The 12,293-nt window shown below is 55.9% G+C and overlaps 1 protein-coding gene across 1 annotated transcript in view; it reads right to left on the bottom strand.

Moving 5' to 3' along the window:
- Positions 1–3,512: 3,512 nt before the first annotated feature.
- BCL7A (BAF chromatin remodeling complex subunit BCL7A) overlaps positions 3,513–12,293 on the bottom strand; it is a 17,642-nt gene continuing 8,861 nt past the window's right edge. Inside the window, exons 3-5 of the mRNA XM_004709713.2 lie at positions 11,761–11,928; positions 7,037–7,158; positions 3,513–5,036 (exon numbers count right to left, since the gene is read on the bottom strand). Of these exons, the coding sequence (XP_004709770.1) occupies positions 4,965–5,036; positions 7,037–7,158; positions 11,761–11,928 (362 nt within the window). The 3' untranslated portion in view covers positions 3,513–4,964. The remainder of the gene's footprint in view (positions 5,037–7,036; positions 7,159–11,760; positions 11,929–12,293) is intronic.

The following is a 12,293-nucleotide window of genomic DNA, read 5'->3' as shown; positions in this document are numbered from 1 at the left end:
ATGGTTTTTGTCACTGACAAGGGTCTGGTGGAAAATAGCCCTTGAACACCCAAGCCTGCCAGGGAGGGAAGTTAAACTTGACTTATGGGGTCTGCAATCCCTCCTAAGCCCTGCCCCTGGGCCTCAGAGCTGGACGTAAGCATTCTCTGCCGATCCTCAGCCTACCTCCCTAAGATCACCTTGATGTCACCTGGGTTGGGGGGAAGGGGCATGTGGGCCTCTTGACAACTGGCTTCCTTGACCTCTGTCAGTTCCTACATTGGTCACCAGCACTGATACAACTTCTGAAAACACCATTCCTAGGCCAGCAAGGCCCTTGTCAAGGAGGAAAAACAAGCATGTTGGTGCCGGGTTTCGCTACCATCCTGGAAGCCTCCCAATCTTGCTCCCCTACCACTCCAAACGGTAGCGGGTACCCTTCTCAGGCACCAGCTCCGGGATCAAGCGAGAGGCATGGTCGCCCAGCACACAGATGGTACTCAAAACACGCCTGAGCCTAGCTGGAGGAGCCCGGGTGATTTGAACCCATGCAGTGTGTGGGAGAAAGACCCAGTGATGTGTTCACATAAGACTGCAGCCTGGGAAGTCCTACAGGGCAGCCCTACTCTCCCCTCCAGGGTTTTATTGGCAGCAGACCACTACCACCAGCCTAAATTGTCAGATCTACTGATCCTGAGAGGTAGAACCAGAGAAGAGAGGGGTAGGGAGGCAGGGCTGGGCTAACAGGAGAGGGAGGGAGCAAACAGACTGACACCCTGGGGCAGAGGCAGAGAGAAAGCAGGCCAGCTGACTAGGAGGCTTTGTTTTGCTTCCCAGTTAAGTAAACAAGGCCTCTGAAGAGCTGTGTGTTGTATCGATGGACTTTCCTTATGAGTTTACTTAGCCGAGTGACCAATTCTGGTAAAAAACGCTGGAACGTGTTAAAAAGGAAGAGGGTGGGGTGGAGAGTCAGACAAAACAAAGCAGGGAGCTCATTTGTCTCTGGGTCTGTCGTCACCAGGAAGCCAGGGCCGCCCCGCCAGTGTGGTAGGCGGCTGGCTCACCGGGCCCGGGTGCAAGTGGAGGAGAGAGAGCCTGGCAAAGAGAAAGAAACCTCAGAGGGCAGTGAGCGGACAGTGTCTTGCTGGAGGAGTGGAGAGGTGGGAGGCCAGGAAAGTCCTGATTCAGGCCTGAACATACAATGAAACAAGTCAGGACAAGGTCACCAGGCAGTCCTGGCTGTCCCTGGTCAGGAACCCAAACCTCGGAGTCCAGTGTGCACTGGTGGCTATGTGACCTAGACAAGGCTCACTCTCCAGTGCCTCACTTCTGTATGGGGACAAAGCACCAGGGAGCCCCCCGTAGTGCAGAGTCGAACTTCCAAGGCTGTGATCTCTCAGAAGCAGATGGATTGCTAACCCTTTCTTTCCAAGTGCCTCTTGAGTATGTTCAAAAGGCCAACCTCTCAGTTAAATGTCGAGTGTTTGAAACCCCTCAAACTGTGCAAGGTGAGCACTAATAAACACCTCCGAGAGGAGTGGGTCTGCCCGACAGCGTTGGTGCTGAATACTGGCGGTTACTGTACTGTGATGGCAACTGCTGGCTGTGTGCTGGGAGCTGACACGCTCCTGGAGACCATGGACACACACAGTAGGTGACATCAGGAAATTCCTCCAGCATAGTCAGAGTCACACACACAAACAACTACACTCAGATACCTTTGGACTCTGAGAGCTGCCCCCGTTTCCAAGGCCGTGAATCTCTATGGGGCCTCACTTTTCTCCTGCAAAGTGGCTGGATTCGAACTGCCGACCTGTTGATTAGCAGCCAATTACTTCACGACTGTGCCACATGCACAGTTGACACCGACTCACAGAGACCTACAAGAGCAGAGGAGAGCTGCCCTCGGGGGTTTCTGAGGCTGGGGATCAGCCGACCTTGTCGTGAGCAGCCCAACGGCTAACCTATGAGGCCACTGAAGGTCCTCACCTGTGCTGCACAGCTAGGTCCGGGAGGCCCCACCCTGCCTCTGAGTTTACCACCTCATCATTCTATGCTGCAAGGTCATGTTTATTGAGTTTTTTAAGTTTTATTTTTCCGAAATGGAACCATTGTACATTGTACAAACCATATCTACTGATGGAATAAATAAGTGAAAAATGATACTGCTGTACAACACACCAAAAAGAAAAAACAAAAATTGTTAAGAGGGGGAAAAATTCTGTTAACTGTGGGGGGGTGGGGGAAGGTCTATACCTCTACCAGGTCCTTAGCGATAACGAACATTCCAAACCATTCCACCGTGTGATCGTGGGAGGTGTCACCACCCGCTAGGAGTCCGTCCGATGCCTTCTGGTTTGTGGATGTTAAGTGCCAGCACTTTGTGGAATGTGTAGCCGCAGCTTGCCCGACTTCGGCAGGGAAGGGGTTAGCCCCGGGAGCCCTTGGCGGCCATGGGGCCTGGTTTCCGAGGGAGGAAGGCAGGTGTGGGCTGCATGCTCCCTGCCCCAGGTTTGGCCGGTGAGAGCGTTTTTGATTCTGTAGCGGGGAGGCGGGCCGAGGGCACAGAGTGGAGCAGGACGGAAGTATGCGTGGATTTTTGCAGTCTGATCACTGGTCATTCCTCGTGGAAGGCCTTCTTGGCCAGCAGCACGTGTAGGTGGCTGGCACTCTGCTGGCGTGGCTGTGGTGGGGTCCCGGGGGCCCTGACCACAAGCCCATTCCTACCTTCAGGCACTTCAGAGAAAAACAAAGGACAGCCTTGGCGCGGCATTCAGTGGCTTTGTCCACTCCCTGGCCCATCTGCACCCAGGGGCCAGGGGCCGGCCAACCTTGCCGACATTCTGTTCCTGGGGATAACTTTGAGTCTCCATTGGCACAAGGTTGCCACCTCTGGTTTCCCACAAAGAAAAGCACATCAAGCTCCAGGGCCTCTTTCGGGGGTGGGGGTGGGGGGGTGGTGGTAGTTTGCTGCAAAGAAAAAGAGTTACTCTAATTATACAAGATCTAGAGGTAAAGCCACCATGAGACATGTTGTCTGGGCCCCTTTTTTGTCCAAGATGCAGAACACAGTTCTCAAAAGAGCTGACCACCTAAAGGGGAAGAGCCACGAAGTACAAGGACTTTTTTTTCCCTTTCCTTTCGATTTAAGAAAGAACTATTCCGGCATTATGAACTTCAACATCTAAGATTTTCAAAGTTTTTTTTCTTTTTCCTTTTCTTATTTCAGGAGATATTTTGCATGAGGTATTTGAAATTCAGGAACATTTTGATTCTTCTTGAAGTGCAGGAAATAGATTGGCTCCCTTGAAACAGAACAAAAAAAAAATTTTTTTTTAATAAATAAGAGCCTCACCCTCAGAAACTGTTAGAAAACGGATTCTGGCAGACACTTCCTAGTGGTGATCAGGAGAAAAGATCCACACGGCAAAGGTGTACCTGAATAATGCACCAATTAGCCAAACAGAACAAAACAACCCCCCCACCCCCCAAAAAACCAACAAAACCCATGCCCTCCCACCCACCCAATAACACACAACTCAAAGGGAGTTAGAACTCCAGTGCAGTACAGAATGCTTAGGGAAAGGTTTAAGGTCTGAGGAGTCCGGCAATTAGTTAAGAGCAAACCTGGCCTCAGAACCAAGGTTCCTTCAAGGGGCAGCCGTTCTTGTGAAAGGAAGCTATCCCCAGGCAGGTGGGGATGGAGGTGGGGGCGGGGAGGAGAGGGGTGGGGGAGTGCAAATCTTTCCGATTGCTCGGTGCCCTGTTGTGGCCTTCAAGGCCTGTCCACCGAGGCCCGCTCTCCCTCCCCCGTTGTGACCTAAGTGCCAGGGGCATCCCCTTTGTTCGCTCTGAATGTTGAGAACGTGACGTGGAAGCCGGCTGGTACTGGTCGTGGGGAGGGCCTGGCGAGGGGAGGCAGTGGGTTACTTTGGATTTGAAACCCAAGCAACGTCCTAGGAGAAAGTTCAGCACCAGCGGGGCCCGCACTCTGTCCCCAGCTAGGGGGTCACTGGAAGGAGACGCTTTTGCAGCCAGTCAATAAAGGCAGTTCCTCTTCAGAGGTCTGGGAGTAAGCAGTGATGGTGGGGTTGGGGTCGTGGGGTGCAAGTGCCAGTAAAGTCTAGGTTATCTGTCCATCGGTCTGGAGATCCAAGCCTTGGCCGCCCCCAGCAGGGGAGAGCAGCTCTGGGGTACCCAGCTTGCACCGAGGCGGCCAGCCCTTGGCGAGTGCACCCTGACACCTGTGCCTTCGAGGATCATGAAGGCTGCTGCTGGCCCAACCAGAGCTTGAAGCTCAGCAAAGGCTTGGCACCCGCAAACAAGCGGGCCCAACGGGGCCTTCCTGCTCCTTGCCAGCATCCTCCCTGCCCGCTTCGGAAGTCGGGCAGGGGTGGGGCCGGTGAGGGGCTTAAGGAGGGGGATTACCGCCACTGCTGCCGCTGCAGAGGAACCAGGGGGGCACCTTGCAGAAGGAGATGCAAAAACAATCAGAACAGGCCAGAGGTCACCTCAAGGGCACAAGGCACAAAAAAAGAAAGCAGACGGAACTGGCTGGAGAGCGAAAAAGCCCCAATGAGAAGTGGGTTCCTGATGGGCGCCACCTCCACCAAATAGCTTATGTCGTTAAATAGAGAGGGCGGGGCGGGGGCGGGGCAAGGACACAGCAGCAACATAAATGGGATCTTGGCTTCGGAGACAGTGTGCAGACAGGTGGGCGGGTGGACTCTCCTGAGCGGTGGGCTCCCCCTGCCCCAGGACAGCAACGTCATAGTTCGAGTGTTTTCCTTCACAGCAGAGGGTTCCTCAGTGTCTGGGAAGCGGCGCCGTTCGAGGGCTTCTGGGATTTGCAACTCGGTAAACTTGAAGGTTTAGCAGTTCGGTTCGCACCCCGGCGGAAGCGCCCCGGCGGGGGCGGTGTTCTCGAATGAAGCCTGCCGATGTGGCCCCCCCGCGAGCGTGGGTCCGAGCGTCCCGGCGGGTGTCTACATCTCCTCGGCGTTTTGTTGCAACGCCTCCAGCTTCATCTTTTTTGAGGGTGGAGCTCCTTCCAAATCCTTCGGGGGGGAAGAAGAAAGGGAAAACTGGCTTTAGAAACCGCTCCCGGCCTGACAGGAGGCCTGGGCATCATAGTGGCTCAAACCAAGCGTTTGGAACAGGCAGTCCGCAAGCACTTCCGGGTCTCCCAGGACTTCCGGCAGCTTCCGCCCAAACTCCTCCGGCCGCCTGGAAAGCTCTGTGTGCATGTCTGTGCGCGCGCATGCGCGTGCTTGCGTATGTGCGTGCGTACGTGCGTGCGTACGTGCGTGCGTGTGTGCATGCATGCATCCCCTCCCAGCTGACTGTGGTGTCCTCGCGATCTGACTTCCAATTTGTGATTGGTCATGGAATCGTCATTTGTGCACACAGCCTTGATAAGGAGCAAATGGCGAGCGCGCTGGGCTTCGAGGTAAAGAGGCTACACCCAAAGGCGCCTCGTAGGAAAGGCCTGGCCGTTCACTTCCCAAATACCCGCCACTGACAGCCCTACGGAGGACAGTTCCACTCTGACATCCCTGGGTTGCCAAGGGTTGACGTTCACTGGAAGGCGACTCTTTAGAAAACAATTTTGAACACTGCTCCCGTCCCGGTTCTGGAGTCACCTCCTTGACCCAGGGTCCAGCCCCAGCGCCCAGCCCTGGGTGGGGCCTTGGCACGTGCTGAAGGGCCAAGTGTATGTACCTGAGTTCTCCCCTGTGGCTGAGTCTATTCTGACTCACAGGGACCCTACAGACGGAGTGGAACTACCGCCGGGTTTCCTCGGCTAAAACCTCTATGCAAGCAGACTTCTTACACAGTGGGTGCTCCAGCAGTGCTTTTTCTGGACAGCCACCGTCTGTCTCAGCAGCTGAATACACAACCACTGCTGGTATGCAAGTTTTTCAGAGTAAAAGTCGCCACCAAATTCTCCCACCTCAAAAAGCGTTAAGTACTCCCTCGGCCACATCCTAAGTGGCTATCTCTCTCCTCGCAGACCTGACCCTGCCACCCAACACCTCCTTCCGGATGTGACATTCCTCCCTAGTCTTTCCCACGGCTGTGGGCAGCAGCACCACCTGTCTGGGAGACAGGTGCAGAACACCCTGTCCTTCTCTTCTCACCCCACCCCCCACGTCGGACCTCCTGGCTCGTCCCATCCACTCCCTCTGAAGAGGCTTGTGGTTCTGCCTGCGCCTCTGTTCAAAGCCACCTCGTTTCTCTGCTGCCTCTCAGCCGCTTTGGCAACCATCCAGCATGGCCGAAGCGAACTTAGTGCAAATCATGCAGAAAGCAGGAAGCTCCCTTGTACTTTCCTACCTTCCAGCCCTGGTGGCACCAATCGTTACGCACACACGTGCTAACCCAAAGGTTGGTGGTTCAAACCCACCCAGCGGCTCCCAGAGGGCAACATGTGGCGGTGGCTACCCTGTGATGGTTACAGCAGAGGGAACCCTCTGGGAGGGTTCTTTGCCACAGGAGGTCGCTATGAGTTGGAACTGAGCGGATGGCACCCAACCGCACTTTCCCACGGACGCGGAAGAGGACCCGATCGCCTTACCCTGAGTGATCTTCATCTAGCCTTTGCCTACCCCGCCCGTCTTCCTTTGGGTTCTTCCAGTTGCATCGGTCTCCAGGCCTCTGCCTAGAAAGGGCTCTGATCTGAACCCAGGTCCAAACTTGGCAGGTGTGCCCCTAACTTTTGGATGACCCCGGCTCCTGCCCAGATGGGGCTCAGACCTCACCTGACCCAACATTATGACCCAGAAGGGGCTTCGAGCAGGGGGAACATGGCCGGTCATACAATTCTAACGGATGAGCCGGAAATTTGACCACTGAAGGATTGTCTTCCCAGAACTGAGGGAGCCACTTAGGGTCTCTGACCAGGAGACCCTTCTGGGTCCCGAGGAAACAAAACGGCAAAGCTGAGACCAGGGTAGGAACGGATCCTCTCCCTACACCGAGTGTTCCTCGTCATCGCCGCGGCACAGACGTCCCCCAGCACCCCAACAGGCTCGTGGCAGGGGGCTTGCCGGCGTACCTGAGAGATTGTTGAGGCGTCTGTGGCGAGAGCCGCCTCTCCAGATGGCTGCCTTTCCACTTTCTCTGAACTGCTCGTGGAGTTGTCCATGGAAGACTGCGAGTTCTGCTCGTCAGAAGCATCTGAGGGAGAGGGAAGAGGACGGGTGCTGTCTCCCGACACGAGGGAAGGGGGGCCTGGGGGGCAGCCGTCTCTCAGGACTGCAACGGGTAAAGCTTCTTATTTTTAAACTGTTTCATTGTTTGGGGGGGGGGGGATTACACCTGTAACAAAAAATGTGCCAGTCCCACAATCTCTTACATACAGAATTCCCCCAGGAGACACAAATAGTTCAGCTCTCGACTATCAACCAGAAGGTTAACGGTTCAAAGCAACCTGGAGGAGCCTTGTAAAGACAGGTGTGGTTATCAGTGTCCAATGGAAATGGTGTGCTTAAAACACCGTGTCACAAAGGGAGGGCTCCTTCCTCCACCCCTGGAAACCACTCATAAACAATGGTGTCTACCCAGTTTGCTTTTCCTTGTCTTTTTATACATAAAAAGTGAGGTCATCCGCTATATGTCCTTCTGTGGTGGACTTGTTTCACTCCACATGCGATGTCGCCACCCCCCATCCCCATGGGAGTGCGTAGCGATGAGGCCCCCCTTGTTTCTCAGCGGCAGGGTAGAATGGAGTTGGTCTCTGTTGCCCATTCGTCTGGTGACAGGGCATCTGTGCTACCTGTTGGCTACTGTGAACTGCTGGCTGCAGCGAATGTTGGGCTCCCAGCCGCTGGCTCTCAACTCTTTGGGGTCTTATCTCGGAATGGGATCGTTGGGTAGGGGGCATCAGAAAGCTCATGGGAAAATCCCATTACCTTTCAATCCCATTTGTCCCACAACTTTTTGAAACCTCGACCCATTCTTAACGTTTGGAGACCCGCCACGCTGCTTGCCACGGCTGTTTCTGTACCCTCATCAGCAAGAGACCAGGAGCTCTACGATCCCCATGTACACGGGTATCTGTTATTCTGCTTTCTTGTACCCAACCTGGCCATTCTAGTGTCTCTTGTTATTTCTGAGTAAAGGCGGTTTCAGCAGCCAAGCCACACAGCGGCCTCCGTGCCCCGTCATCTCTCACCTACACCCGGTAATTTCCCAAAAGGGAACCAAGGCCATCAACCTCCAGTGCTACTTGCCCACCAGGCCCTCTGGTGGCTTCCATGTGCGGTTTGAATCCACTCGGTGGGAGAAATGACCTGGCAATGTGCTTGCACAGAGATAACAGCCTAGAAAACTCCACGGGGCCAGGGCTACTCTGTCACGTGGGGTCGGCGCTATGGGTTGGAACAATGCATCATCTTGCCCTTGCCACAGATGCCACCCCAGGGACGTTTTCCAGAACGTTCCCAAAATCTTCCCCTCTGCTATACACAGAGTTCTCTTCTCTCCCCACATGGGGACATCACAGTATTCCGGAGAAGATTCATCTGTAAAAAGTATCTAACGACAAGAGCGGGCAAGAGGGCTGCCTAACATTTAACGGCACCAGCCCTACCAGGCCAAAGCCGTTAGTGCAGTCACCTAGTCACAGTTCCTGTGCCCGAGTTTCTCCAAAGGTCCCATGAGGGGGACTCGAACCTCCAAGCCTGGGTGGTGCAAAAGCCGCTCAAGTCCCCCTTGACGTCGCCGTGGGAGACAGGCCTGCAATCTACTTCTGAAAACCCGGCTCTGTCTTGAGAAGCCGACGGTGTAGTTCCTCCCAACACACTGGAGATCAAAGGGAGCTGGAGCTGAGTCCTTGGAAGCTGGTCTAATAGGAGGGAGAATGAGCAGCTCCCCCAAGTCGGAGGGGAGACGGGAAAAGGCTGGGGGAGGACATATCGTGGGGCAAGAGCCCCTTCTGAAGAGGTGGCTCTCCCAGCACATCGACTGCTTTGTACAGGCTCCCTGTCAATTCTCAACGCTGCACCCACTGACCCCACATGGTCCATGCTGGAGAACCCCCACCAGCCCATTCTGGTGCGGGCAGGGCTCCAGCTGGGGGGGTCGGGCCATCTCGTCCTGCATCAAGGGGATGCTGGCCCCAGGTCTTCCAGGGTGTGGAGGAGACACGCCCGGGCTGGGACCCCACCTTCATCCTTCAATTCCTTGGTCTCAGATGCTCCCTGCCCTGACTCCAGTAAAAACCGGGCTGAGCCGGGGTTCCATTAGGGGTGGGGAACCGTCTCGGGGAGCTCCTGACGGCTGCACAGCACTGTGGATGTGAATGGGGGCAAGGCCACTGAACGGTTCCTTTAGCTTATGTCAGTTTCACCTCCATTAAAAACAATGACAGAAAACACAACGCTGACAATCCCATGTCGCAGAAAGGCTGTCGTCGTATAAATGAAACGGCATGAAACACACCTGTTGGCAAACACCCCCTTCTTCCCCCGGGGTGGGGAGTCACCCACTGCGGTGGAGTCGATTCTGACTCAGCGACCCTGCAGGACAGAGTCCAACTGCCTCATAGGATCACCCAGGCTGTCATCTTTATAAAAGCAGGCTGCCCCATCGTGCTAGGGTACAACCTGCAAAGCCTGTAGTTCGAATCCACTGGCCACTCTGTGGGAGAAAGATGAGGCTTTCCACTCTTGTAAAGACTTGCAGTCAGAAACCCAGGGGCAGTTCTACCCTGCCCTATAGGGTCGCTAAGGCAGGGAGGGAGCTTGTCTTTCCTTTGATTTCTGGTCTGGTCTTTCTCCAGAGGACAGGCGGGTGACTTCTCCAAGCGCTTAACCACTGTGCCACCGGGGATCCTCTGAAAGGGAGTCGGGGGTGTCTCTAGCACATTGCTCCACAGTGGGCATTTCTTTGACGTTTTTGTTGTGCCTTTAAATCCCACGCTGAATGTCAGTCAACTGTATACCCTACTTTTTGCTTTAGCAGAAACCTGGCAGCAGGTGTGTCACACCTGTGGCTTAGCACCTTAAGACCCCCTAGCTCCTTTTCTGCCCTGCAAAAGGGGACTCTGAGAACAGAGAGCGTTAGGAGCCCCAAATGGAGGTCTAAAGGTGGCTCCGAGAGGTACACAGACCCTCACCTGCCGTGCCCACGGGTCGCCAACTCGCCGGGGAGTGGCCTGGCCTGCCCCTGCCGCCAGCTGGATGTCACCCAGGAAAAACAACTTTCCGGGGCCTAAATTTAGTCCCAGGCACTCGTACATGACGTCACTCCCTGAACCGACGCTGCAGTAAACAAGTTCAAGGCCGGGTTGGCCTGCCCTCATTCCCTTCCGCAGCCCTGCCTGAGACTCCCCTGCAGCCCAGCTCCCTGTAGAAACCGCAAGGGAGGGCTGCCACCTGGATCTCGGGGCTGATTGTGGTGGTCACCGTCCATTCACCCAGCTTCCTTAACTCCTGCGGCTGACTTTCCTGTTCCTTCGCATGGGAGGGGAGTCCAGTGTGGATGGAAGTGTAGCTGGCCACGCCCCCGGAACCCCTTCCTTCTCTGCTTCATCTTCAGCAACCACCCAACCAAGGAGGCCAGCTGGGAATGAAGCAAGGTGGGCTGCCTGCCCAGGTCCCCGGGAGTGAGGGCAGGTATGCGCTCCTGCCTGTCCAAAGCCGCCGCCACCTCATAGGTGGAAGGCCGGGGAGCGGGGTGACCAGGAGGTACCCACGATGGAAAGGCTGTGTGCTATGGCCACTAGGCGTGGTTTCTCACCAGGGGCACATGGCAATGTCCGGAAACTATAATCTGTAATGCCTTGTATGGTTATAGCTGGGGGTGGGGGTGGTGTGGTGTGTGTGTGTGTGTGTGTGTGTGTGTGTGTGTGTGTGTGTGTGTGTGTGTGTGTGTGTGTGTGTGTGTGTGTGTGTGTGTGTGTGTGTGTGTGTGTGTGTAAGGGGTGTTGTTCCACATCCCACAGTACACAGGGCCGGGCAGCTCCTCAACGAACACCAACGCAGCCCAGGCCACCAACAGCGGAGACAGCACAAGGGGACGGTCACTCTCCCGACAGCTCCCAGGGAGGGGCACACACTGGGCAGGCGCTCCAGCCGTCTGCTTCCTGAACTGGCCCTGGACCCACCCATGCCTGCGCAAGGACGCAGAGGTGATCCGGAGGCTGGCCACAAGGGAAGGACCCTCAGCAAGGGAGGCTGGGGACGTGGGGGAAGGGGTGGGATGGAGGCAGAGACTCTGCAGTGCATGCGACCTCTCTGAGTACCAGGACCCCCGTTTGGGCTGGCTGCCTCTCTCTGACCTGAGAGACAGCGTGTGCCCCCCTGGACTCTAGACCCTACGTTTGACTGAACCCGGGATAGCAGCCAGCACACACACAGACCCTCCTTCTGCCACCACACTGCAGGCCTCGTCTCCTCTTGGACCTCGTCAAACCCTTCTCCCACCCTCTCCGCCCACGCTGACCCATCCTGCCCCAGAGTCTGCTCACTGTCCCACAATGCTCTTCTCCCAGAGATCCCAGTGGCTCGCTCCCTCCCCCATCCAACTTCAGCTTCCTTTCATCCAACATCACCTGCCCTGCAGCCACAGCACCCCAGGGCAGGGCTCTCTCTCCCCAGTCAGTAACCCTCCAGGCCCGGAAGTGCAGACCCTTCAACATCCTCCACCAGGACATGTGCTCCCCAAGTTATCTGTCTCCTCCTGCCGCCCTTGGCCTCCATGCGCCCAGGTGGAAGGGCCTGGCAGAGGCTCCGGGTGGCAGGAACATGGGGGAAGCCTGGCCTGGAGGGCATGTACCTTCAGCCCCGGGGTGCTCCTTTCCATCAGCCGGGGCCTCGTCTGCCTTGGCTTCGGCGCCGTCGCCGGGCACGGCGGGGTTAGGCTCCGGGGCAGGGCTGGAGTTGCTGCTGTTCTCCTGTTTGATGGGGGATGCGTCGGCTATGGAGCTCTGGTTGCTGTTGTCGTCTGCACGAGGGGGACAGAAGCACAGGTGAAATCCCGTCATCTGCCTAGGCAGCGCAGGGGGTGGGGGGTGGGTTGCTGCTCAGCTGCCCTGCGCCTCAATGCCGGGACCCTTTCCTTGGACGGGTCTGGGCACTTCTTCCTCGAGATATTGTGCCTCACCGCACACCCAGAGCCTTACTGCGTGCGAAGCAGAGGATGCTGGGAGCCAGCCCCAACCTTTCTCCCACATGGCTCATGAGAACTCAACGCAGCCAAGGGCCAGGTTACTGAAAGCAGCTTCTTTTTAAAATAAATAAGGGGGGGGGGGCTGATACCAAGGGCTCAAGTCGAAAGAAAATGTTTTTAAAATGATGATGGCAACAAAT

The sequence above is a fragment of the Echinops telfairi genome, unplaced genomic scaffold, assembly GCF_000313985.2.
Source record: "Echinops telfairi isolate 266 unplaced genomic scaffold, ASM31398v2 ScPeMD7_7412;HRSCAF=8450, whole genome shotgun sequence".
In the NCBI taxonomy this organism is placed as follows: domain Eukaryota; kingdom Metazoa; phylum Chordata; class Mammalia; order Afrosoricida; family Tenrecidae; genus Echinops; species Echinops telfairi.
Note: the sequence above shows the minus strand (reverse complement) of the source record. Positions and strands in the feature narration are given on the sequence as shown.